The sequence below is a fragment of the Heterodontus francisci genome, chromosome 2 (genome assembly GCF_036365525.1).
Source record: "Heterodontus francisci isolate sHetFra1 chromosome 2, sHetFra1.hap1, whole genome shotgun sequence".
NCBI classification, from domain to species: Eukaryota; Metazoa; Chordata; class Chondrichthyes; order Heterodontiformes; family Heterodontidae; genus Heterodontus; species Heterodontus francisci.
The window spans coordinates 218,605,050-218,632,722 of record NC_090372.1 but is presented as its reverse complement, the minus strand read 5'-3'; the positions used below and the strand labels follow the sequence as shown (position 1 = coordinate 218,632,722).

Genomic DNA, 27,673 nt, shown 5'->3' with positions numbered 1-27,673 from the left:
GGTAGTTTGATCTTAGAGTAGGTTAAAGAGTCGGCACAATATCGTGGGCCGAAGGGCCTGTACTGTGCTGTACTGTTCTATGTTCAAAAAGTGAGGACGGTTTGCAGATTGGCAGGTGATGTAAATTCCCAACTTCAGACCAGAAGGAGTAAGTATGAAATTATTGCTTTGTAGTATATTTTGACTGCCTGAGATATTGCACTCAAATTACATTTATACATATTGCAGACTTGCAGGGCTACGGGGATTGACCCAGGGAGTGGGACTGACTGCATAGCTCCGTGGAGAGCCAGCACGTACCAAATGGCTGACTTCCGTGACTCTATGATATAAAACTTATCAAAAAATTTGATTAGCATTGGAAACCGCTCGTCTGAAAGTCACCACCTGACAAACCCTTGGTACCTTCAGGGAGAACAACTCCTGTTCCGATAAATAGGCAGGAAAACAAGAACTTTTCAGGTATCTATTTCCTGTTAAGCTTTAGAAGCATTCACATGGTCAAATCAGTGTGGTGTGGTTTACAGAAACCAAAGAAAACTGATTTACAAAACAATAATCCTTGAGCAGAAATAACTCCATGTGGGCTTAGCTTATATGCTCCATTTCACTCAATTAGTTAATTAAACAGTTATTATAGGAATCAGTAATGCCTGACTTGACTCCTCTCAGTATCATATTTCAACCCACGTGTGCAGCTTTCTAATACAGCTCTCTCCAGGGATAACATCACTGTAGGAAGAGAAAAAAAAAGCCTTGAAATATCCAGGATTTAAATAACTCTATTCATTCCTCCAACTATATTTATTCCTTCCAGGAGGGGCAATCGGGATGGCAAATGGATCTTTGTTTTGCCACCAACGTTTAATTTGAAGTAGGTTTCTAGGTGGTGTATTAATGAGACGTACATGAAACACACATTGAGCTGGTCAGTATGCTGGGTGTCAGCTAGTGGTTGCCAAACCTTCAAGGTTTCCTTCAAGTCTCCAGGAATGGAAGATCAGTCTCCTGGACACTGCTGTCAGCAAGCCAGACAAAAATCACTGCGCATTAAATAAAATTGTATGTTTTTCTTTTCCTAAGTTCTTTGAACACTTTCAATTATTCTAAAAAATATTGGAGATGGTAAAATTGGCTGTTTGACTGGGCAAGGCAGTTTGGGGTAGGAAGTCATGTGGATCAAACCTCCAGGAATACGCCCAACCTGAGTTAACCATCTTAGTGTTAACTCGGCACGATACTCTCAGCTCGGAGTTAAAGGTTTAGTGGTTCACGTCCCACTTCAGCGACTTGTGGGCCAGTCATACAAATTATGTGCAGATAAGTGGCTGGGAATTTTGCAGAGTAACTCACCTTCTGATTCCAAAAAGCCAAAAACAGTGCAGCATTGGACAGGGAGTGGGGGGATGGGTGCGAGACAGAGAGAGCAGGGGGGAGGTGTGGGGGGGCGGGGGAAAGAGATGATGATAGTGGGGATTCAGCAATGGTAATGCCATTGAATGTCAAGGGGAGATGGTTGGATTCTCTCTAGTTGGAGATGGTCATTGCCTGGCACTTGTGTGACAGAATTTAACTTGGCACTGATCAGCCCAAGCCTGAATGTTGTTCAGGTCTTGCTGCAAATGGACATGCACTGCTTCAGTATTTGAGTCGTCGCAAATGGTGCTCAACATTGTGCCATCGGCAGTGAACATCACCACTTCTGACCTTATGATGGAGGGAAGGTCATTGATGAAACAGCTGAAGATAGTTATTACTTGTTATTATTTTGTTAGCAGTAGTAAGGTTAGCAGTGGTAAGGTTATTACTATTGATCAGGTTTATTAGTAGCAGGGTTTAGTTGTAGTATCACAGTTTATTATCTAATAGAGGAATAGTAGGGCTGCACATCCTGTGCTATTTGGGAACGCTAGGATACTTCTTGTGTCCTGGATAACCATACGTGCAGGAAGTATTGTCAGTTGCAGCTCCAGGTTTCGAAACCTAAGCAGCAGCTGATGTTACTGCAGTGCATCCATGAGTTTGATAGTATTTTGGATAGCACATTTTTAAATTTGGTCACGCCACAGCTTAAGAGTCTGCAGGTAGAGAGGGAATGGGTGACCACCAGGCAGTTAGTGCAGGAGACCCCCCAGTGCATCTCACTCTCATTCAGTTCTGAACATTGTGGAAAGTGAGACTCATCTGGGGAGTGCAGCCAGAGCCAAGGCCATTGCACCACGAGTGGCTCAGCTGTACAAGGGGATATAAGGAAGACTGGAAGAGTGATAGTGATAAGAGATTTGATAGTCAGGGGGACAGACAGGCGTTTCTGTGGCCGCAGATGGGAATCCAGGATGGTGTGTTGCCTCCCTGGTGCCAGGATCAAGGATGTCACAGAACAGCTGGAGGGCACCCTGAGAGAGGTAGGTGAACAGCCAGTAGCCATGGTCCACATTGGTACCAACAACATAGGTAGGAAGACGGATGTGGTCTTGCAGAAAGTGTTTAGTGAGCTAGGTAAGAAATTATCAAGCTGAAGAGGTGGTAGAGGCAGGAACCCTCACAACATTTAAGAAGTATTTAGATGAGCACTTGAAACGTCATAGCATACAAGGCTACGGGCCAAATGCTGGATAAAGGGATTAGAATAGTTGGGTGCTTGATGGCCGGCACAGACACGATGGGCCGAAGGGCCTGTTTTTGTGCTGTATAACTCTATGACCTCAAAAGCAGTAATATCCGGATTACTCCCAGTAGCACGCGCAAGTGAGTATAGGACTAGCAGGATAGTGCAGATAAATATGCGGCTGGAAAGATGGCACAGGAGGGAGGGCTTTAGATTCCTGGGGAACTGGGACCAGTGCTGGAGAAGGTGGGACCTGTACAGTCCAGCCAGGTTGCACCTGAACAGAGTTGGGACAAATTTCCTTGCCGGACGATTTTCTAGTGCTATTGGCAAGGTTTAAACTAATTTGGTAGGGGTGTGGGAACCTGGAGATATTACAAGAGAGGAACACCAAGGTGCACAGAGAATAGGAAGAGACAGATAGCACTAGAGTAGGAAATAGCAAAGTATTAGATGGGGTCAGAGTGAGTGTTAATACTAGAGAAGGGAGTAGTTCCATATTAGATGGGAGTGGACTGAAGGACTACGAGGAATGCAAAGACATGATTACAATGCATGTGTGTAAATGCACAAAGTGTGGTGAATAAGGTTGATAAGCTACAAGCACAAATAACAGTATGGAAATATGATGTGGTGGCAATAATCAAAATGTGGCATAAAAATGGTGAGGACTGAGCAATACAAGGATATAAAGTGTTCAGAAAAGATAGATAAGGCAAAATGGTAGGTGGGATGTCAGTTCTGATTAGGCACAGGCTTGGAGGGCCGAAGGGCCTGTTCCTGTGCTGTGATTTTCTTTGTTCTTTGTTTGTTCCTAATCCCGCCCAATGATCACTTGAGAGTACATGATAAAGACAGTAGTAAAAATGCAGCAACAGTTTTCGCTTTGACCCATGAGCTTGCTATCTATACATCTGGCAGATAAGGCACACTCCAGTTTATCAGGAATGAGAGCTTGCCTGCAGAAGTGGTCCGAGATGCTAAGAAAAATATCTAGACTAAATACCCAGAAGCATTACAATGTAGTCTTTTAAATGAGACCATAAACCAAGGTTCCTTGCAAATTCCAGTGGTTCAAGTGGATATGAAAGATCTCATGGCATGGTTTTCCTGGTGTCCTGGCCAACATTCATCCTTGAACCAAAATTACAGAAAACAGGTTGACAGGATATTCTTCTCATTTGTTGTCTGTAGGACTGTCTTGCGCAAGCAGGTTGCCGTATCAGTCTGCCAACAGTGAAGGCACCTGAAAAATAATTGGCTCTGAAACAATCTATAATATCCTGATTACATGAGGTACTTTTTAAATGCAAGGTCTTTCTTATCTTCTCTATTCTTGGCAGCATCCCGTACCATGGGCCTTGGACCTTCACTTGAGCCTCTCAATAAAATGAATTGCTGCTTGCTTATCAAGGGGTAAGTTAGCGGAGTACCAGGTAAAGTCCACAAACGTTAAATTCATGTTAGATTGGTAGAATTGTATTAGGAAATCTTTTCCATTCCCTCTACACAAGTTCATTCAGCAGTCACAATACAAGATATCCTTGTGCCATACATTATCTTCAGCTATAAAATGCATTCAGTTTAAGCTTATAGTACCACCCTATTGCACGTTCTTGGGTACCCGGAATATAGGAGGAGTAGGCCATTCAGCCCATCGATCTGCCCTGCTATTCAATATGATCATGACTGATCATCCACTTCAATGCCTTTTTCTCACACTATCCCCATATCCCCTTATGTCCTGTTTTGCTGAAGGACATGGTACTTAGTTTACTGTATATCAATGCACAGTAACCACTACAAAGGTGTACAACATTCAAAGAAAAATATTTGCCTCAGCAGATAAGGACTAGGAGAGAGATACACAAGTTGCATAAAATTATCTACATAGAATTTTGGGACACCAATACCTCAGTTGAGAGTCTACCAGAGTAATCATGGTGCCTTCACTTCAACTCCCAGATTCACAGGTTCATTGGAGCATTGTTGGCTCAATGCAGACTGTGCACAAGTTTGTAACACCAGAAAAATGGGACAACAACGATGTTGATAACATCTGAATACTTTAAACTTAAAGAAACATTAGGTACCTTCAACATAATGCACTATTTATTTATTTAGAGATACAGCACTGAAACAGGCCCTTCGGCCCACCGAGTCTGTGCCGACCAACAACCACCCATTTATACGAACCCTACAGTAATCCCATATTCCCTATCACCTCCCTACACTAGGGGCAATTTACAACAGCCAATTTACCCATCACCTGCAAGTCTTTGGATGTGGGAGGAAACCGAAGCACCCGACGAAAACCCACACAGACACAGGGAGAACTTGCAAACTCCGCACAGGCAGTACCCAGAATCGAACCCAGGTCCCTGGAGCTGTGAGGCTGCAGTGCTAACCACTGCGCCACTGTGCCGCCCAAAAAGCTGAAGATTTCATTTGCAAAACCAACTTCAAAATAACCCATTCTGCCAGTGATAGTTTTCTCCCCCTCCATGAGTGAACACATAAAAAAATACAGACTTGTAAGCAGGTCCATTTGGACTCACCAGCATGACCACACACCAGTTGAGAATTCCTCTGTAATTGCTGTATCCACTTGCTGAGCTCAACAAGGACTCCTGGAGCTTGTGACAACTAGAACAAAAACAATTTCCACAACAGTACAATTAGCACCCCATTCACGTTCTTTTAAAAATCTCATTCTCAGAATGTGGGCATCACCGGCAAGACTGACATTTATTACCTCTCAGAAGGTTTGGTAGGCCGCCTTCATGAACCATGTGGCGATTCTGTTTATTCTTTGTAATGGTTTGTTACAATGGAGGGGCCACGTCAGAGGACAGCTGGGAGGTGGTGTGGAACTGGAATCACGCATAAGCCAGAGCAAGTAAATACAGGTTCCTTCCTTACAAAGGATATTAGTAAACAAATTGGATTGTTACTTTGGCTATAAAGCTAAGATTGTTAGCTTTATGGCCACTTTTACCAATACCAGCCTTTGAACTAAAAACAAAGTTCTCAAACGGTCAGAGGGATTTAAACTCACTTTCTCTGGGTTATTAGTCCAAGCCTCTGGATTACTGTTCCAGTAATGTAACTACTACTGTACCCATGTCATTAAAATTGAGATATGGTCTTACTGTGTGCAGTGGGCAAAGGATACACATCTTTGGTCTTGGCTGCCTGCTTTTGGCTATATTTAATTTTGTAGTTGAGGTGGTGGGCAGTGGAGCGAGTGTGTGTATGCTGGGAGACCACAGGTCAGTACCCCAGCATTTCCTCTCCAAACATAATGACGATCAATAAAATCTGCAAGTTTTTAAACATGTACATGACAGGTGAAATTAACCAAATCAGAGCATCACTTAACAGGCCATTCACATCGGCATTATTTGCACAAGCTTCACAGCACTATTTACAACCAATGATTCCTGGTGTGAAAACTTTAAAGTGGATCAAGTAGAGCATATAAAGCAGTCTTGTCATCAGGACTTTAGTAACGCATAACGAGGCTGCGAGGAATTTTCATGTTATGTCCACTGAGTCTATAATACACCTAGAAGTGCAATGATAGATTCTGTCCTTCCAAATTCAGATGGTGCCTGGACAGAATATTCAGAATTGCATAACAGCAGAGTGGAGAACAGGTGGTGACAATAGCTTGACATAATCAAGTGCATCACAAAAAGTTTGCTGATGGAATACTGGGTTTGCACAATCTGAAACTGAGCCAGTCACCCAAATAGGTCCCACATTCTATTGCAAACCTTTGCTGCGCTAGCCCATCTCATTCAGCTGTAGGTCAGGTCCCTTGCACTTATTAGCTATCAGACAATTCCTGGTGGAAGGGTGCATGGATACGTCTGTGGCAATTGCAACAGGACTGAGTTAGTCTCAGGTGCTGTGAACCTTTAACAACCCCCGTCAAACTGCACAAGTAAATAATGGGGCAACCATGTCGAATGTCATAGCTCAGCAGGGAAACAGCTACAAGGAGGAAGGGAAAGTTGACTATTCGGAAAATAATCGATTATAAAACCATATGGGATGAATAAAAACGGTTTTTCAGTCCTTTAAGATTGTAAGATCATAAGGAATAGAAGGAGTAATTTGGCATCATTCAATAAGATCTGATTATGGCCTTAACTCTTTTTCCTGCCTGCCCCCCATAACCCTGGACTCCCCTGTAGATCAAAAATCTGTAACTCAGCCTTGACAATGACCCAGTCTCCACTGCTCTCTCGGGTTAATGATTAATGACCCTCAGAAGAAATTCCTCCTCATCTGTATCTTAATTGGGAGCCCCTTATTTTGAAACTGTGCCCCCTAGTTCTACATTCCATGAGGGGAAACATCCTCTCAGCATCTATCCTGTCAAGCCCCCCTTCAAAGATCCCTCTGTATCTTCCACCCTAAGAATCTTATATGTATTCAGTAAGATCACCCCTCATTCTTCTAAACTCTAATGCGTATAAGCCCAACCTACAGTCATACAGCACAGAAACAGGTCCTTCAACCCATGGTGTCTGCGCTGGCCATCAAGCACCTATCTGTTCTAATCCCATTTGTCTTGGATGGTGTCCAGCTTCTTGAATGTTGTTGGAGCTGCATCCATCCAGGCAAGTGGAGAGTATTCCATCACACTCCTGACTTGTGCCTTGTAGATGGTGGACAGACATTGGGGAAGACAGGTGGTGAGTTACTCACCCCAAAATTCCCAGCCTCTAACCTGCCCTTGTAGCCACAGCATTTATGTAGGAGGCCCAGTTTAGTTTCTGGTCAATGGTGACCCCCAGCATGTTGATAGTGGGGGATTCAGCGATCATAATACCATTTGAACAGCAAGGGGAAATGGTTAGATTCTCTCTTGTTTGAGATGGTCATTGCCTGACACTTGTGTGGCACAAATGTTAGTTGCCACTTCTCAGCCCAAGTCTGGATGTTGTCCAGGTCTTGCTGCATTTTTACACGGAATGCTTCAGTATCTGAGGAGTCGCAAATGGTGCTGAACATTGTGCAATCATCAGTGAACATCCCCATTTCTGACCTTATGATGGAGGGAAGGTCATTGATGAAGCAGCTGAAGATGGTTGGGCCTAAGACACTGCCCTGAGGAACTCCTGCCGTGATGTCCTGTGACTGAGATGACTGACCTTCAACAACCACAACCATCTTCCTTTCTGCTGAGTACGACTCCAACCAGCAGTGAATTTTCCCCGATTCCCATTGACTCCAGTTTTGCTAGGACTCCTTGATGCCATACTCAGTCAAATGCTGCCTTGATGTCAAGGGAAGTCACTCTCACCTCTGGAGTTCAGCTCTTTTGTCCATGTTTGGACAACATGTAATGGGGTCAGGAGCTAAGTGGCCCTGGTGGAACCCAAACTGAGTGTCAGTGAGCAGGTTATTGCTGAGTAAGTGCCGCCTGATAGCACCGTCAACAACCCTTCCATCACTTTCTCCATGCAAAATATTATTCTGCTTTCAATTCTTCCTGCCAAAGTGGACAACTTCACATTTTCCCACATTATACTCCTTTTGCCAAATTTTTGCCCACTTAACCTATCTATATCTCTTTGCAGACACAGTGTCCTCCTCACAATTGCTTTCCTACCTACTTTTGTATTGTCTGTAAATTTGGCTGCAATAGACTCAGTCCCTTCATCCAAGTCGTTAATATACATCTTAAATAGTTGAGGCCCCCGGGGGTCTTACCTTTCAGGTTCCACTCTCAGGGAACGGTCCAATATATAGGTACAGAAGGAGGCTATTCAGCCTCTCAAGCCTGTTCTGCCATTCCAGTTGATCATGGCTGATCTGCATCTCAACTCCATCTACCCGTCTTGGTTCTACAACCTGTTATGACCAGGTAGTAAAGGGGCCAAGGGTTCCCTCAGTCTTCACCTGGTCTTACCATAACAGGGTTTTATTTATAAGGCAAAGAAACTAGCCAAACAGATTTTCTTGCGTTTAAAGAAAAAAGGTTGAACTTTATTTAAACTTTAATTCGGTTAACACCTACACGACACGCCCATGCTAGCATGCATACATGATACACACATGCAGATATAGACAGAAAAGAGAAGAAAATAAAGTGCAAAAATTTGAGGCAATCTCTGAAGAGGGTTTTTGTTACGGTTCTTCGAGCTCATTGTAGAGACCTTGATTGTAGCTAGATCTTGCTCTTTGTTGGGGCCCAGTATTCTTCTTAAACCATGTTCACTGTAGGAGTCCTTTCTTGGGGTTCATGTGTCTTCAGTGGATTTGGAGTTTTGTGAGAAAGAGGGGGAGAGCCAGACAAGAGAAGTCTTCAGTGCAGGAGCAAACTGCAGTCTGAGTTCAAACTGTTTTGACAATTCAGAAAAATCAGGTTGCCAAGCAGGCTACTCACGTGACCAGCTGGTCTGACCATGTCCGTTTGTGGATTCAGCCCTCCCAGCAGTCATCCTGAAATTTGAGCACCATCACCTCCAATGTCTGGTGCTCAAAGTCCATTGTGGGTTAAATTGGATAAGGGAAGTAACCCCTTTGTCTCCATAAACACCGTCTGTTAATATGCAAATGTATTTACAGCCAAGGGCCTGGCGATTATTTTTAAACAAGTCCTTTCTTCACTTGAGCAACAGTTTTCAAATCAATGTTCATATGACAAAATTAATGCGTCTCATTCTTGGCAGGTTGGGGGGGGGGGGGGTCGTCTGCATGATAAACCTCAATACCTTACCTAACAAAAACCTATCAATCTTGGGAGTGAAAGAGGGGAGGAGGGAGAGTGATCCATATTTCCTCTATGCTTTGTGTAAAGAAATGCTTTCTTACATCACCCCTGAACGGCTTGCTCTTATTTTAAGGTTATGCCTCCTTGTTCTGGACTCGCCCACCACAGGAAACAAACAGTCTTCCTCTATCTATCTTATCAAATCCCTTAACCATCCCAACTCAACACTTCAATTTGTTCATCCCTTAAACTTCTACATTCATGGGAATACAAACCTAGTCTATGCAACCTGTTCATAATTTAACCCTTTAAACCCCCATATCATTCTGGTGAATCCACACTGCGCCTTCAAGGCCAATCTATACTTCCTAGAGTGCGGTGCCCAGAACTGAATGCAGTTACTCCAGATGGTGCTCAACCCAAGCTCTGTACAACTGTAACTATGTTCCAGCACTTGAAATATTAACCTGCTTTTCCCACTGCAGATGCTTACACATTTGCTACTCTGCATTTTTTTCATTTCAGATTTCCAGCATTTACAGCTTTTCTGTTCAGCCTCATCGACTGTTTTCCCCCTCTTCCCCTTGCCCACCAAACTAAACATCACCCGTGCCCTGATCCCACAGCTTTCTATCTTCCACCTTCCATAAATCTCAGCTCATTCAAAATTCTGTTCCCTGTATCCCATACCACAACCCCATCACTCTGCCCTAGCTGACCTAGATTGGCTCCACTCCCTCAACATCTCCAACTTAAAATGCTCATCCTCGTGGTTAAATCTTTTTATGGCTTCATTTTGGTAACTTGCTTCAGCCCCAAGAACCCACTTCCTCAGGGCTGTTGTGCAGCACCTCCGTCCTTCATCCCACTAAGATTGGCCGAGTCCCAAGCTCTGGAATTACCTCTTTAAACTCTTCTGTCTCTCTCTACCTCTTTATGGCCCTCTTTCAAAGCCACCTCTGTAACCAAAGTTTCGGCCACCCTTTCCATAATGCCCTTCCTTTGGCTCTGCATCCATTTTTGTATTATCATGCCCCTGAAGCAGCTTGGGACGTAATTTCAGTTCAAGATACTGCAGGGTCATCAACTGCCTTCTTACTACACACACAAGAGCCCAATGACAAAATTCCAGCACTCTGAGCTGGCTATAGGCCATCAACTAAAATCACTTTAATTCTGATATTTTTGTTAACACTTAGTTTGTACTGGATCAGCAACCCAGAGGTTGAGAGTTCAAATCCCACAATGACAAGCTGTGAAACTGACTTCAATAATTTGGTTCACACCAAAACAAAAATAAGGACTATGAGGTCTACTGGATTTTCAAATTCCCAATTGGTTTAGGTAATATGCCACCCTTGCCTGATCCAACCATGCCCACACATAACTCCAATCTCTTACTACGTTAATGTAATAAAAGTCAGTGCCACCCACATACCAAGCAGAATATGGGAAAAAAATTAAATTTCTTTGCTGCTCTCAAGCAGCTTTTAAGATGCACCAGCTGCAGTAGGACTTGCTGACTTAATCTGTAGGCAGCACCTATTTTCTAATCATTAGGATCAGGTTACTGTTTACCAGTCACAATCCTCTCCAATTAAACAGTTTAAAAAGCTACCAGAATAGCACTACATTAACAACAGTGACATTTAAAAAATAAGGCAACAGCGGTCCGAGAACACTGGGAGGATTTATACTTTAAAAGACCAAATAAAACAAAGTAAAGATTTCTTGCTCTTGATTTATTTAAAATACAGGTTGGTCATCTTAAAAAAAAAAATTTGAAAAATAGATCTTGGAGCTAGTGAGCTTAGAAGATCATAAGAAATAGGAGCAGGAGTAGGCCATACAGCCCCTCAAGCCTGCTCCGCCATTCAATACGATCATGGCCAATCTTTTACCTCAACTCCACTTTCTCGCCTGCTCCACATATTCCTCATTTCCACAAGACACCAAAAATCCATCCATCTCAGCCTTGATTATATCTGTAGAGAATGAAGTTATGCTCTGATTTATTAATCCAGGGTACTTCAGCAGCTACAATAACAAAAACTTGTATTTATATAGCACCTTGAATGTAGCAAAACATCTCAAGGCTCTTCACAGGAGCATTAAACAACATTCGACATCGAGCCACATAAGGAGTTTTTTTTTTAGAAGAGGTGACCAAAAGCTTGGTCAATGCAGTAGGTTTTAAGGAGCGTCTTAAAGGAGGAAAGAGGTATAGAGAGGTCTTAAGGAGGGAATTCAGAGCTTAAGGCACAGGTATCTAAAGGCATGAATGCCAATGCTGGAGTGTTGAAAACTGTGCGCGCACAAGAGACCAGAATTGGAGAAACAGAGGCTTTGGTGGGTTGTAGGAGGGTACAGAGATATGTCACTATAATTGTTAATTCAGCTCTCTCTCATTACCAGGGCAAGAACCAACCTCCAAGATACAACCTTCCAACTAAGGGACTAATACAGCATAAAACAGATGAAAAAGATAAATCCGTAGAATTTATTACAAATGATAAATTTTGCTGTCATTTTTAAGAAAGGGAACTGATTGTAAAGTTTCACAGATTATTTGATTAAAAACCTTCGCTTGTTTAAACAAGATTCCAGAGTCATATCACACCAAGGTTTTTTTTAGGGTGTGAGAAAAAGTGGAGCTAAAGATAAGCGCAAGTCAGATGAAAGAAGCAAAGTCCACCCACAACACCCTTACAAACCATAGCATTAAGCATCAAATAAGCAAATGCTATACAACCTACAAGCAGCCTATCCTCCCAGTTTTTATTCCACTTATTCGTTCACCCAAGGGAAAGTTCTGCATAAAATATTTTCTAATCACAAATAAAATCTGAACAGAACATAAAGAGAAAGATTCAACCACACTATTCTATCCTGGTTGCCTGCCTCAGCAAGAAACAAGAATGTATCTTAGATTTATGGAGGGACTGTCATGTTCTCCTATAGATTTGAAAGCTGGGGGTGGGGGGGGAAGGGGGGTAGGGGAAGAGCGAGGGAATGGATGTAAAACTTCATTTAAAAAAAAGTCCCACTTTTACACTACTTGCAAGATCACCTCCATGAAAATGATTTACACAACTATACTCACACACTCTACACTCTACCCAGTCATGACAGCATTCCCGCAGATTTATCATCTGGTTAAAAGGTCATTCCACAGCCCTGCGCATCAGCATCTGGATGCAGTTAAGTAACTGTAGTTAAATTACACCGTGAAGGCCCCTCTCCACAAACTTGTTAGATAGAAGAAATATGCCTGTACAAATCGACTGCTTGAAGTTGAAGTATGCCATACACCAGGAACGTTTCAGCACAAGCAGATCATTGTGTTAAACAAGACTTCAAAACAAACATTTAAAACAGGAAGCTCAGATAGCGAAATCCATTTTTGGAGTCAGTTATAGCATTGAATAGTATGTCCTTAGCCATGGAGAGGTCACTCCATAGTTGCCTCACAGCGACTGAAACAACACGGAAGGCAGCAGTTACGGGTTATAAGTCCAGAGAAGAGCCTGTCACTCCAGAATTGGCCTTTATAGCCACTCCAGGCGCTGCTTCACAAACCAAAGAAGAAGAAGCTCAATAGTAATATTGTCGGCTCTGAGTCAAAATGTTACGGGTTCCGTTCCTAATCTAGGCTGACATTCCAGTGCAGTACTGAGGAAGCATTGCATTGTGGTTTGTTTTGAAGGGTCGTCGTTCAACGTTTCAGCCTGCCCTCTCAGGTGAGCAGAAAAGATCGCAGGGTATTATTCGAAGAGCAGTAGCTTGTTCTTCCCAGTGTTCTACTCAATATTTATCCCTTTAACCAACATCACCAAAGCATTTGGCTCATTGCGGTTTGTGGGATCTGGCTGTGCATAAACGTAACTGCAGTTTAAAATTGGCTCCAAAGCATTTTAAGATATCCTGAGGTGCGAGGGGCAAAGTTTAGAGGGGATGTGCGAGGCAAGTTTTTTTTTTTTACACAGAGGGTGGTGAGTGCCTGGAACTTGCTGCCAGGGGAGGTCGTGGAAGCAGATACGATAGTGACGTTTAACAGACATCTTGACAAATACATGAGTAGGAAGGGAATAGAGGAATATGGGCCCCGGAAGTGCAGAAGGTGTTAGTTTAGGCAGGCTTGGAGGGCCGAATGGCCTGTTCCTGTGCTGTACTGTTCTTTGTTTGTCATTAAAGCACACATAAATACAAGTTCTCTATTTCCAAAAATCAGCTCCTGGAAAAAAAAATGCTTAAGTTTGAAATCAGTATATTCCCATTGTTACTGATATTAAAGGGGCAGTAACATTGTAAATTGCAAGATATTTTTCTCCTTGTTCACAAACACAAGGATGCAATATTATCCTCGCCTTTTCAAATTCAAGTTAATCAAAGCAGGCATGATTATGTAGAAACAAAATTTGCCAATAGCATTTCTGCTCAAAGGTTCCAGATAAAGATCAAAGAATGTTATAAAAGCAAAATACTGCGGACGCTGGAAATCTGAAATAAAAAGAAGAAATGCTGGAAATACTCAGCAGGTCTGGCAGCATCTGTGCAGAGAGAAGCAGAGTTAACGTTTCAGGTCAGGTCTGAAGAAGGGTCTCCGGCCTGAAACATTAACTCTGCTGCTCTCTACACAGATGCTGCCTGACCTGCTGAGTATTTCCAGCATTTCCTGTTTTTATCAAAGAATGTTATGATTGTTAATAGTCTGAACCCGACACAAATCCATATCCAACCCAAAACGGAACGTCAAGGGACAAAACCATGACTAACATATGACTTGGCAAACTGGAGCTCTTTGACAGAGCTGTGGGGATTACATGCAGATTTCATTTGAGATGCTTAAAATTATGAAGGGACACAACAGAGTAGATGAAAGCAGATTGTTTTCACTGATTGAAAGGTCCAGAATTAAGGAACGTAGATGAAAGATTCAAAGAAAGAGATTCAGGACACAACAGCAAAAATCTCTCAAATAAAATGGTGGCGAGGCAGTGGAATACAACCAACCAACATTTATTAGCTTATATGGAGGGATGAAGAAAATTGGGATATGGGAACAGGGTGGGCATGTAGGATGCAGACTGCCACTTATGTTAAAGAAAAACATAAGAAATGGGAGGAGTAGGCCAATTGGCCCATCGAGCCTGCTCCACCATTTAATATCATGGATGATCTGATTGTGGCCTGAACTCCACTTTCCTGCCTGCCTCCATAACCCTTGACTCCCTTGTAGATCAAAAAGCTGTAACTCAGACTTGAATATATTCAATGACCCAGCCTCCACTGCTGCTTGGGAAAGAGAATTCCAAAGATTAATAACCCTCAGAAGAAATTCCTCATCTCTGTCTTAAATGGTAGACTTTAATTCTTAAAATGTGCCCCTAGTTCTAGATTCCCCTACAAGGGGAAACATCCTCTCAGCATCTATCCTGTCAAGCCCCCTCAGAATCTTATACGTTTCAATTAGATCACCTCTCATTCTTCTAAACTCCAATGCGTATAAGCCCAACTTTTCCTCATAAGAATCCCTTCATCCCAGGAATCAGCCGAGTGAACCTTCTCTGAACTGCTTTCAAAGAAAGTATATCCTTCCTTACATAAGGAGACCAAACCTGTACACAGTACTCTAGGTGTGGTCGTACCAACGTCCTGTACAGTTGTAGCAAGACTTGCCTATTTTTATACTCCATCCCCCTTGCAATAAAGGCCAACATTCCATTTGCCTTTCCAACTATTGCTGTACCTGCATGCTAACTTTGAGAGATTCAAGACACCCAGATCCCTCTATACTACAGCATTCTGCAGTCTTTCTCCTGTAAATATACTGCTTTGAATTCTTCCTGCCAAAGTGGACAACCTCACATTTTCCACATTATACTCCATCTGTGAAATTTTTCCCACTTACCTAACCTATCTATATCCTGTGCCTGACACTATGTCCTCCTCACAATTTGCTTTCCTACCTATCTTTGTATCGTCTGCAAATTTGGCTACAATACACTCAGTCCCTTCATCCAAGTCATTAGTATAGATCATAAGTAGTTGAGGCCCAAGCACCAATCCCTGTGGCACTCCACTAGTTACAGTTTGCTAACCTGAAATGCCCCACTTATCCCAACACTGCTTCCTCTATCTATGCTAATATTACCCCCAACACCATGAACTCTTATCTTCTGTAGTAGTCTTTTAATTGGCACCTTATTGAAAACCTTTTGGAAATCCAAAAACATTACATCAATAGTTCACCTTTATCAACACTGCTTGTTACATCCTCAAAGAACCCTAAAATTTGTCAAACACGATTTCCCTTTCATAAAACCATGTTGACTCTGCTTAATTGTATTATGATTTTCTAAATGTCCTGCTACTACTTGCTTAAAAATATTTTTAAATCACTGGTCTTTGAACTTTCCCAATCTCCTGGTCGACCACTAATCATTACAGCAATGTTCTTTTCTTTCAATTTGATACCATTCTTCCTTCGTTAACCACAAATGGTACCTCCTTCTCAGTCTTTCTTTCTCAATGGAATACATCTTTGTTAAGAGTTATGAATTACCTCCTTAAATGTCAGCCACTGCTTCTCTACTATCTTACCTTTTAACTTATTTTCTTAGGCCACTTTAGCCAACTCTGTCTTCATACCCTTGTAACAAACTTTAAACTATTAGATAAAGGCAAAGACACTAGTTTCAGACCTAAACTTCTCATCCTCAAACTGAATGTGAAATTCTATCATGTTACGATCACTCTTGCCTAACAGGTCCTATACTATGAGGTCATTTATTAATTTGGTCTTATCACACATTACCAGGTCTAAAAGAGTCTGCTCCCAGGTTGGTTCCAGAACATGTTGTTCTAAAAAAAACTGTCCCTGATACACTCTATGAACTCACCCTCTAGGCTACCTTTGCCAATTTGATTAGTCCAATCTACAAAAAGATTAAAATCACCCACGATTATTGCAGGACCTTTCCTACAAGCACCCACTATTCCTTGATACTCTGTTCTACAGTGCAGCTACTGGGAGGGGGCCTATAACTACTCCCACCAGTAACTTCTCTCCTTTGTTATTTCTTATCTCCACCCAAAGTGATTCTGCATCTTGGTCTTCCGAGCCAAGATCATTTCTCACTATTGTACTGATCTCATCCTTTATTAACAGAGCTACACCAACTCCTTTTCCTTTCTTCCTAGCCTTCCGAAATGTCAGATACCCTTCAATATTTAGTTGCCAGCCTTGATCACCTTGCAGCCACGTCTCTGTAATGGCTATCCCTCTTTCCCCAGTACTAGTGCCAGTGCCCTATGAATCAAAAGCCATTTCTCCCACATCAATCTTTGAGCCACGCATTCAACTCTGATCTTATTTACCCAATGCCAGTTTACTCGTGGCTTAGGCAGTAATCCAGAGATTAACTTTGCTGTTCTGCTTTTTAATCCATAGAATCAAAGAATCATACAATCATACAAAGTTTAAGGTGCAGCATGAGGCCATTTGGCCCATCATGTCTGTGCCAGCCGAAGAACGATCCACCTATTCTAATCCCACCTTCCAGCATTTGGTCCGTAGCTCTGCAGATTACGGCACTTGAGGTGCATATCCAGACTTTTTCTGAATGATTTGAGGGTCTCTGCCTCAACTACCCTTTCAGGCAGTGAGTTCCAGACCATCACCACCCTCTGGGAGAAAAAGTTTTTCCTCATCTCCCCTCTAATTTTTCTACTAATCACTTTAATTCTATGCCCCCTTGTCACCGACCCCTCACCTCCACTCTATCCAGGCCCCTCAAAATTTTGTAGATTTCAATCAAATCTCCCCTCAGCCTTCTCTGTTCCAAGGAGAACACAGTGCGGCACAGTGGTTAGCACCGCAGCCTCACAGCTCCAGTGACCCAGGTTTGATTCTGGGTACTGCCTGCGCGGAGTTTGCAAGTTCTCCCTGTGACCGCGTGGGTTTTCGCCGGGTGCTCCGGTTTCCTCCCACAGCCGAAGACTTGCAGGTTGATAGGTAAATTGGCCATTATAAATTGCTCCTAGTATAGGTAGGTGGTAGGGAAAGGTGGGGATGTGGTAGGAATATGGGATTAATGTAGGATTAGTATAAATGGGTGGTTGATGGTCAGCACAAACTCGGTTGGCCAAAGGGCCTGTTTCAGTGCTGTATCTCTAAATAAATAATAAAATAACAACCCCAGCCTATCTAATCTTTCCTCACAGCTGCACTTTTCCAGTCCTGGCAACATCCTTGCAAATCTCCTCTCTAGGACAATTACATCCTTTCTGTAATGAGGTGACCAGAACTGCACTGTTGTGGCCGAACCAATGAGTTATACAGTTCCAGCACAACCTCCCTGCTCTTGTATTCTATAGCTCGGCTAATAAAGGAAAGGATTCCATATGCCTTCTTAACCACCTTATCGATCTGTCCTAGTACCTTCAGGGATCTGTGGACGTTCACTCCAAGGTCCCTTACTTCCTCTATACTTTTCAGTATTTTCCCATTAATCGTGTATTCCTTTGCCTCGTTTGATCTCCCCAAATGAATCACCTCACACTTCTCCAAGTTGAATTCCAGTTGCCACTTTTTTACTCATCTGACCAAACCATCAATATCTTCCTGCAGCCTACAGCTATCCTCACTATCTACCACACGGCCAATCTTTGTGTCTTCCACAAACTTCTTGATCATACCCCCTACAGTTACATCCAAATCGTTAATATGCACCACAAAAAGCAGGGGACCCAGCACTGAGCCCTGCGGAACGCCACTGGAAACAGCCCTCCAGTCGCTGAAACAGCCATCAACAATTACCCTTTATGTCCTGCCACTGAGCCAATTTTATAACCACCTTGCTGCATTTCCCTGGATCCCATGGGATTTTATTTATATGTTTTTTTAAATTTAGCCCCTAGCTGTTCACACTTCCTCAACAAAGCCTCTTATTTAGTACCCACATGGACCACGACAACTGGATCCCTCTCCTCCCACTCCAAGTTCCTCTTCAGTCCCGAGATATCCTTAACCTTGGCACCAGGCAGGCAATACAGCCTTCTGTACTCATTCTCGGCTGCAGATAACATTATACACCCCCCCTCAAACTATACAGCCCCCTACAACTACATTCCTTTTTACTCCCGTTTCCCCCCCCCCACCACTTGAATGGCCGCCCCTGCACAACAGTGCTGTGGTCAGTTTGTTCATCTTCCATGCAGTCCCTGCTCTCATCCACACAAGCTGCAAGAAACTCGAATCTGTTGGAAAAGTGCAAGGGCAGAGGCGCCCCCATTCCTACCTGCTGGATCCCCATACATGCCTCACTCAGTCAAACCCTGAAAACGGACCAAATCTGAAGTACCTAGCCGAAGGAGTGTGTCTGCCTCCTGGAACAGTGTCCAGGTAACTTTTCCCCTCCCGAATGCAACGCAGTGTCTAGTCTTGGACTCCAGCTCATCAACTCGAAGCTGAAGTTCCTCGAGCTGCAGACACTTACTGCAGATGTGGTCACAGTGGATCACAATGGTGTCCACCAGCTCCGACATGCTACAGCTGCAACACATCACTTGCCCTGCCATCTCTATTGTACTTTATTTAAGTTTCAAGTTTAGAAATATCACTGGTAATTTGTAGTTATATTAGGCAATTTAATTAGGTAAGCAACAAACATAATACAATACTTATATCTCCCCAGTACCTGTTTAAACTAGTGCCCCAGTTTAGAAAATAAAAACTTAAAACGCACCAACCAATTACCTACCTGCTGAAATAATTCACGCCTCTGGGCTTCAGTTCAGATCTCGCTGTCTCAGGCCTCGCTGTCTCAATTGCCCTCTCGGTTCACAACTTGTTTTGTAAAAGGCCAGAAGAGCACTTCCCCCACCCCACCCACTACACCGAATTCCCACACTTACCAAATTCCCAAATTAAGCTCTGTCACGCAGCACTGTCAAACAGAACTTTGTGCTGCTTGGATTGGTTAGCCCGTTTTCATCTTGTAAATGCTATTTAATTCTATGCTTTCACAGTACTTCAACTGCTAAATTCCTCAGCAATGCAGAGATTGCAAAAAAATGCCATCTTGGCAATTTAGTAACAGGAATTCAACCAACGTGGTAATTTGTGGGCTAGCAACACATTAAAAAAATGACCAAGAAAGCTGCTGGATCATTGTAAAACCTGACTAATAAACTAATGTCCTTAGCCAGACCACACTACATTGTTGACTCAATGCCCTCAGCCCAAGTAAAGATGGGTAATAAGTGCAGTCATGCCTGCATGCCCACATCGTGAGACAAACATAAAGAGAATTATTCAAACTGAGCATGCTGAAACCCAAGGGGAACACAACCAGCGACAGTGCCTTTAGCTGCATAGTACATGAGCTCTGGAATTTCCTTCCTAAACCTCTCGGTCTCTCTTGGTCTCCCAAGTCCCTCTGTAAAACCTAACACTGACCAAGCTTTTATTTTAACGTCCTAATATTTATTTTGTGGCTTGGTGTCAAATTTTGCCTGATAAGACTCCTGTGAAGTGTCCTGGAACACTATTACATTAAACACGTTACTACATGGAAGTTGTCATTAAATTTCACTCTACACATCAGGTGTTTCAAATCTGACTAGTTCTGGGTTTGGTCAAGATTTTCACGATTAGATTGCTGAAGAACAAAGAACAGTACAGCACAGGAACAGGCCATTCAGCCCGGCCCTCCAAGCCTGCGCCGATCTTGATGCCTGCCTAAACTAAAACCTTCTGCACTTCCGGGGACCGTATCCCTCTATTCCCATCCTATTCATGTATTTGTCAAGATGCCTCTTAAACGTCGCTATCGTACCTGCTTCCACCACCTCCCCAGGCAGCAAGTTCCAGGCACTCACCACCCTCTGTGTAAAGAACTTGCCTCGCACATCCCCTCTAAACTTTGCCCCTCTCACCTTAAACCCATGTCCCCTAGTAACTGACTCTTCCACCCTGGGAAAAAGCTTCTGACTATCCACTCTGTCCATGCCACTCATAACTTTGTAAACCTCTATCATGTCGCCCCTCCACCTCCATCGTTCCAGTGAAAACAATCCAAGTTTATCCAACCTCTCCTCATAGCTAATGCCCTGCAGACCAGGCAACATCCGGGTAAATCTCTTCTGTACCCTCTCCAAAACGTCCACGTCCTTCTGGTAGTGCGGCGACCAGAATTGCACGCAATATTCTAAGTGTGGCCCAACTAAGGTTCTGTACAGCTGCAGCATGCCAATTTTTATACTTTATGCCCTGACCGATGAAGGCAAGCATGCCGTATGCCTTCTTGACTACCTTATCCACCTGCGTTGCCACTTTCAGCGACCTGTGGACCTGTACGCCCAGATCTCTCTGCCTGTCAATACTCCTAAGGGTTCTGCCATTTACTGTATACTTCCCACCTGCATTAGACCTTCCAAAATGCATTACCTCACATTTGTCTGGATTAAACTCCATCTGCCATTTCTCCACCCAAGGCTCCAATCGATCTATATCCTGCTGTATCCTCTGACAATCCTCATCACTATCCGCAACTCCACCAACCTTTGTGTCGTCCACAAACATACGAATCAGAAGGGTGGCAGCAGCCTTCCACTGCTACCCTCTGTCTTCTATGACCGAGCCAGTTCTGTTTCCATCTTGCCAGCTCACCTCTGATCCCGTGTGACTTCACCTTTTGTACCAGTCTGCCATGAGGGACCTTGTCAAAGGCTTTACTGTAGTCCATATAGACAACATCCACTGCCCTTCCTTCATCAATCATCTTTGTCACTTCCTCAAAAAACTCAATCAAATTAGTGAGACACGACCACCCCTTCACAAAACCATGCTGCCTCTCGCTAATAAGTTTTTTTTGTTTCCAAATGGGAGTAAATCCTGTCCCGAAGAATCCTCTCTAATAGTTTCCCTACCACTGACGTAAGGGTCACTGGCCTATAATCTCCTGGATTATTCTTGCTACCCTTCTTAAACAAAGGAACAACATTGGCTATTCTCCAGTCCTCTGGGACCTCACCTGTAGCCAATGAGGATGCAAAGATTTCTGTCAAGGCCCCAGCAATTTCTTCCCTTGCCTCCCTCAGTATTCTGGGGTAGATCCCATCAGGCCCTGGGGACTTATCTACCTTAATGCTTTGCAAGACGCCCAACACCTCCTCCTTTTTGATAACGACATGACCGAGACTATCTACATGCCCTTCCTTAGGCTCATCATCCACCAAGTCCTTCTCTTTGGTGAATACTGATGCAAAGTACTCATTTAGTACCTTGCCCAATTCCTCTGGCTCCACAGATTAAAGATGTTCATGATAAAGATCTGTTCAATCTTCTGATCCATTTACAATTCACAAAAAATTGGCAAGCTAAAGAGCTCATCTATATTTCACTAAAAACAAAGCATCGAGATTAGTAGAACGCCTTAATCTTTGTTTGAATAGGGCAACATGACTCCTGTGTTTACAAACTCATTCCATTATACAGTGTTTCCCCATATGCTGAGGCATGCAATAGTATAAAACAGATCATCTGCCTCATAGAATACAAAGGAGTGGCAGTTATGTTACAGCTGTACAGAGCTCTGTTTACACAATCTGGAGTAACTGCATTTAGTTCTGCACATCCCACCTCAGGAAGGATATACTGACCTTGGAGGGAGTGCAGCACAGATTCACCAAAATGATACTGGGACTAAAAGGGTTAGGTTATGAGGACACGTTGCATAGGCTTGTATCCCCTTGAATTTTGAATTTTAAGGGGTTCTCTAATGAAATATTTAAGATGATTAAAGGATTTGATAGGGTAGATGAAGAGATACTATTTTCTCTGGTGGGAGAATCCAGAACAAGTTAGAGATAGACCATTCAGGGAAATCTAGAATTCATTTCCCCTGCACCAACCACCTCATCACCACCACCCCCTCAAAAAAAAGCTGTTGAGGCTAGGGCTCAACTGATAGATTTCTGTAAGGCAAGACTATTAAAGGTTACAGAACTAAAGCGGGTAGATGGAGTTAAAACACAGATCAGCAATGTTCTAACTGAATAGTAGAGCAGCCTCAAGGGGCTGAATGGCCTCCTCCAGTTTCCATGTAGTGTCATGCAGACCCCTACCTGCCAAGAATGAGGCATATTAATTTTGTCATCTGAATATAGATTTTAAACTGTTGCTGGAGTGAAGAAATGACTTGTTTGAAAATTACCACACACTGGGCTGGAAGGATATTTGCATACTAAGAGACTCTGCTTGTGGTGACAAAGGGCCATTCCCTGCTCCAATTAATCCAAATGGATTTTGATCACCAGACATCGAAGGTGTAAGGAAGCGCATTCCAGGCCCTGCTAATCTAATCCATAGAGCCAGGACTGGTTAAACCAGCTGATCACATGACTAACTGATCCAAATTTTTTGAACTAGCCACAGGACACAGATTGAATTCAGAAGGCAGTGTGCAACTGAAGCCGAAAGCCAGTAAGTCTTTTGCCCAGCTTTCTCTCTCTCTCTCGCTTTCTCCCAAGCCACAGGACCCACGGAAGACACGTTAACCTCGAGAGAGAAAAGACTCCGACATCAGAACAAGTTGAAGCATGAATTGGGCCCCAACAAATTGCAAGACCTACTGGCAACCAAAGACTCCACATTAAATTTAAAGGACTATAACTACCAGATATTGCCTCAAACTTTTCCCCTTTATTCCTTCCACTTTTTCTGTCTTGATCTGCATGTGTTTATTGCGTATGCATGATAGCGTGGTCGCGTCGCATATTCGTAGTCGTTAACCGGATTAGAGTTTAGGATTAATAAACTCCTACCTTTCTTGTTTATTTTTTATTTTTATTTAGAGATACAGCACTGAAACAGGCCCTTCGGCCCACCGAGTCTGTGCCGACCAACAACCACCCATTTATACTAACCCTACAGTAATCCCATATTCCCTATCACCTACCTACACTAGGGGCAATTTACAATGGCCAATTTACCTATCACCTGCAAGTCTTTGGCAGTGGGAGGAAACCGGCGCACCCAGCGAAAACCCACGCTGTCACAGGGAGAACTTGCAAACTCCGCACAGGCAGTACCCAGAATCAAACCCTGGTCCCAGGAGCTGTGAGGCTGCAGTGCTAACCACTGCGCCGTCCTTATTTAAAGAATCCAAGTAACACCTTAACCAGTCCACTCCACTCCACATGCTGTGGACATACACCCGCTATTTGGTACTGCACAATTAAACGAATCTGCGACTAGGACGCTCATTGCCGGACTGAAGCTTCTCGTGGCCAGTACAATTCCTTCCAATTGATCAGTAGCATCATCCTCACCTTCCACATCATGTGTCATCTCAAAAACCCTGTTATTCCTTTTTGGACAATGCAACGCATTGCGATACCTTGAATCACATCGGAAACACCTGTTGACCACCCCTTGGTTATTCCTGGGGCTCATTCTTCTGCCATAATTGCCTAATTCCTGCTGTATGTTATAGCTGCCAAAAGGGTCTCTATCCTCATTCGTTTTGTGTGGGTTTCTCCTTTCATACTGACACTTGGGCCCCATACTTGAACAGCCTCAAAATGCTGCTAGCATTGTATCCTCCACCTTTGATGTCACTGCTGAAGAGCCCATATGTGCCATGAAAACGGCCAGAAAAGAATGTTTTCCCCCAAAATTTTTTAGGGCGTCAGACATCTGATCAAACAGCATATCTTTTTCGTTGAATCTAACTCTGCTTAATACCAAGAGTAAGGAAACCGGTTTGATTTCTTTGCCTTACAAGTGGAGCAGTGAACAAGGATTCACTAACGGGGAGCTAAAAACTCAGTTTTAAAAATTAAACCCTGTTATGGTTAAACCAAGCAAAAGCTGAGAGGGAACCCCCAAGACCCCTTCTCACTGGTCGTAACAGTAGTCCTCAGCACTGTCCTTATGCAGTTAGTTCTACTATTATACAGAGTACCATCTTTCATTCCATCAACTCACCCAAAATATCTTCCCGTTCACTCCTGCAGGGATCTTCTAATGCCTTTACTACCTCACCAAGGGATATTCTTTGCATCCTGGTCAGCAAGTGCATTAAGACTGTCCACTAGTGGACATCACAACTAAATTTGCCTACACAGACACACTTTCCAGGACTGGATGAAGACTAGGAGCATGCGTTATACTGTATACAAGTCAAAATCATGAATATTCTAGCACTAGATACTTCATTTCCATGAAACTGTACTCCTTACAGAGCAGGTTAATACGCCACAACCAGCTAAGATAGGGGCTGCATCATGAATTACAGAAAAAATTTAATGCTGGAGTGAAGATTTTACTACACGCACACCCCATTATGCCACAGGCTTTAGGTGTTATACTGAGATCACGGTATGAACTCATTCATATCTGTAGCTTTAAGTTTACTAGGCACAGCAAATATTAATAGTTTTTAATCTTAGCTTAAGCATGTATCTAGGGTTGACTGGCCAGAATTAAACACTATAATCATGCTAACCAGTCAAGAATGGACAAAGGCACAGCTGGGTTTCAGTGATATCCATAATGACTGGCTAATCTAGCCATTCCTTGTTCAACAGAACACGGGTACACAATGATAACTGAACAAAGGTCTAATCTTTAGTAAATATATGCAACACAGGTGACAGATCATTCTTGAAAACAGGGTTAAACCATTTGGCAAATTGAACCTGCTTGGCTATTTTGTTAGCCAAGCAATTTTAAAGAATCATAGAATGATAGAGGCCATGTGACCTATCGTTCTGGAGGAAGCCAGCAGATAACAGGGGAGTTACGTAATGCGGCAGCTGAAATTTATTGCAAGCAAAGAATTACTATTAATATCCTTTTTAAAAGCATAGTGCTGAAAGGTGGTTAATATACCAACTGGAGGTCGTTTTCCCATAGACTAAACAACAGCAACAGAGGGAGCAGTACCACAGGACATGCGCAACGCCAATATCATCACCCTCTAGAAGAACAAGGGTGACAGTGGTGACTGCAACAACTACTATGGAATCTCCCTGCTCAGCATAGGGGTGGGGGGGGGGGGCGGGAGTCTTCGCTCGAGTCGCTCTATGCAGGCTCCAGAAGCTGACTGAGCGTGTCTACCCTGAAGCACAGTGTGGCTTTCGAGCAGAGAGATCCACCATTGACATGCTGCTCTCCCTTCGCCAGATACAGGAGAAATGCCACGAACAACAGATGCCCCTCTACGTTGTTTTCATTGATCTCACCAAAGCCTTTGACCTCGTCAGCAGACGTGGTCTCTTCAGACTACTAGAAAAGATCGGATGTCCACCAAAGCTACTAAGTATCATCACCTCATTCCATAACAATATGAAAGGCTCAATTCAGCATAGCGGCACCTGATCAGACACCTTTCCTATCCTGAGTGGTGTGAAACAGGGCTGTGTTCTCGCACCCACACTGTTTGGGATCTTTTTCTCATTGCTGCTGTCACATGCGTTCAAGTCTTCAGAAAAAGGAATTTTCCTCCACACAAGATCAGGGGGCAGGTTGTTCAACCTTGCCCGTCTAAGAGTGAAGACTAAAGTACAGAAAGTCCTCATCGGGGAACTCCTCTTTGCTGACGATGCTGCATTAACATCCCACACAGAAGAGTGTCTACAGAGACTCATCGACAGGATTGTGGCTGCCTGCAATGAATTTGGCCTAACCATCCGCCTCAAGAAAACAAATATCATGGGACAGGACGTCAGAAATGCTCCATCCATCAAGATCGGTGACCACGCCGGGAAGTGGTTCAAGAGTTCACCTACCTAGGCTCAACTATCACCAGTAACCTGTCTCTCGATGCAGAAATCAACAAGCGCATGGGAAAGGCTTCCACCGCTATGTCCAGACTGGCCAAGAGAGTGTGGGAAAATGGTGCACTGACACAGAGCACAAAAGTCCGAGTGTATCAAGCCTGTGTCCTCAGTACCTTTCTCTACTGCAGCGAGGCCTGGACAACGTATGTCAGCCAAGAGCGGCGTGTCAATTCATTCCATCTTCGCTGCCTTCGGAGAATCTTTGGCATCAGGTGGCAGGACTGTATCTCCAACACAGAAGTCCTCGAGGCAGCCAACATCCCCAGAATATACACCCTACTGAGCCAGCGGCGCTTGAGATGGCTTGGCCATGTGAGCCGCATGGAAGATGGCAGGATCCCCAAAGGCACATTGTACAGCGAACTCGTCACTGGTATCAGACCCACCGGCCGTCCATGTCTCCGCTTTAAAGACGTCTGCAAACGTGAATGAAGTCCTGTGACATTGATCACAAGTTGTGGGAGTCAGTTGCCAGTGATCGCCAGAGCTGGCAGGCATCCATAAAGGCGAGTCGAAGAGACTTAGCAGTTGGCAGGAAAAAAGTCAGAAGCGCAAGGGGAGAGTCAACTGTGTAACAGCCCCGACAAACAAATTTTTCTGCAGCACCTGTGGAAGAGCCTGTCACTCTAGAATTGGCCTTTATAGCCACTCCAGGCATTGCTTCACAAACCACTGACAACCTCGAGGAGCTTACCCATTGTCTCTCGAGATAAGGAGACCAAAAAAAAAAACATTAATCCCATATTCCCTACCACATCCCCGCCATTTTCCTACCATCTACCTACACTAGGGGCAATTTACAATTGCCAATTTACCTATCAACCTGCAAGTCTTCAGCTGCGGGAGGAAACTGGAGCACCCGGCGGGAACCCACGCGGTCACAGGGAGAACTTGCAAACTCCGCACAGGCTGTACCCAGAACTGAACCCGGGTCACTGGAGCTGTGAGGCTGCGGTGCTAACCACTGCACAGTCTTCTCCAAAAGGCAGTAACTGCCTACAATACAAGATAGCATAGCACTTTTAGCCTTGATTAAGTGCCCAAATCCAGGAGTAGGGCCTGAACCTACAACCTACTTATTGCAAGTCAAAGTGCTTGTAATGTAGCCATGCTGACATTACTTAACTAGCACTGAACAAAGGTTTATTGATGCTGCTCATTCAGCCTTGAAGCAACGAATCAGTCTCCAAATGACTCCAAGTGTCCATTCTCTTTCCTATCACACAGTTGGAGACTAATCTTGGTGTATTGTCCCTGAAACTTATCAATATGGGTCAAAACAAATTGAGATAGATATCTTTGCAGTCTCTAGTTTGGCCAAAAAAAGACACCTTAGACTTATGTTGAAAGTTAGAGTACCTTCTCTATCACCGTGGCTTGGTGCTGTAGATTCAGGTGCTATAGATTCAGATGCAATAGATTGAGTGCTCAAACATCTCATTCAGGACCTTTACAACTCCAGAGGATGGATTCAGTACTCAGCT

The 27,673-nt window shown here is 43.6% G+C and overlaps 1 protein-coding gene across 6 annotated transcripts in view; it reads right to left on the bottom strand.

Annotated features, from left to right (window-relative positions):
* The window catches only part of LOC137351339 (diacylglycerol O-acyltransferase 1-like), a 167,626-nt gene that overhangs the window by 122,737 nt on the left and 17,216 nt on the right, over nt 1–27,673 (bottom strand). For 3 of the 6 annotated variants that reach the window (XM_068015791.1, XM_068015801.1, XM_068015809.1), the window contains exon 2: nt 5,167–5,254. In XM_068015791.1, coding sequence (XP_067871892.1) covers nt 5,167–5,254 — 88 coding nt within the window. Of the gene's footprint in view, nt 1–5,166; nt 5,255–5,363; nt 5,448–11,239; nt 11,316–27,673 lie in introns of those variants that run through there. The other 3 variants (XM_068015797.1, XM_068015783.1, XM_068015814.1) reach the window with 3 other exon arrangements.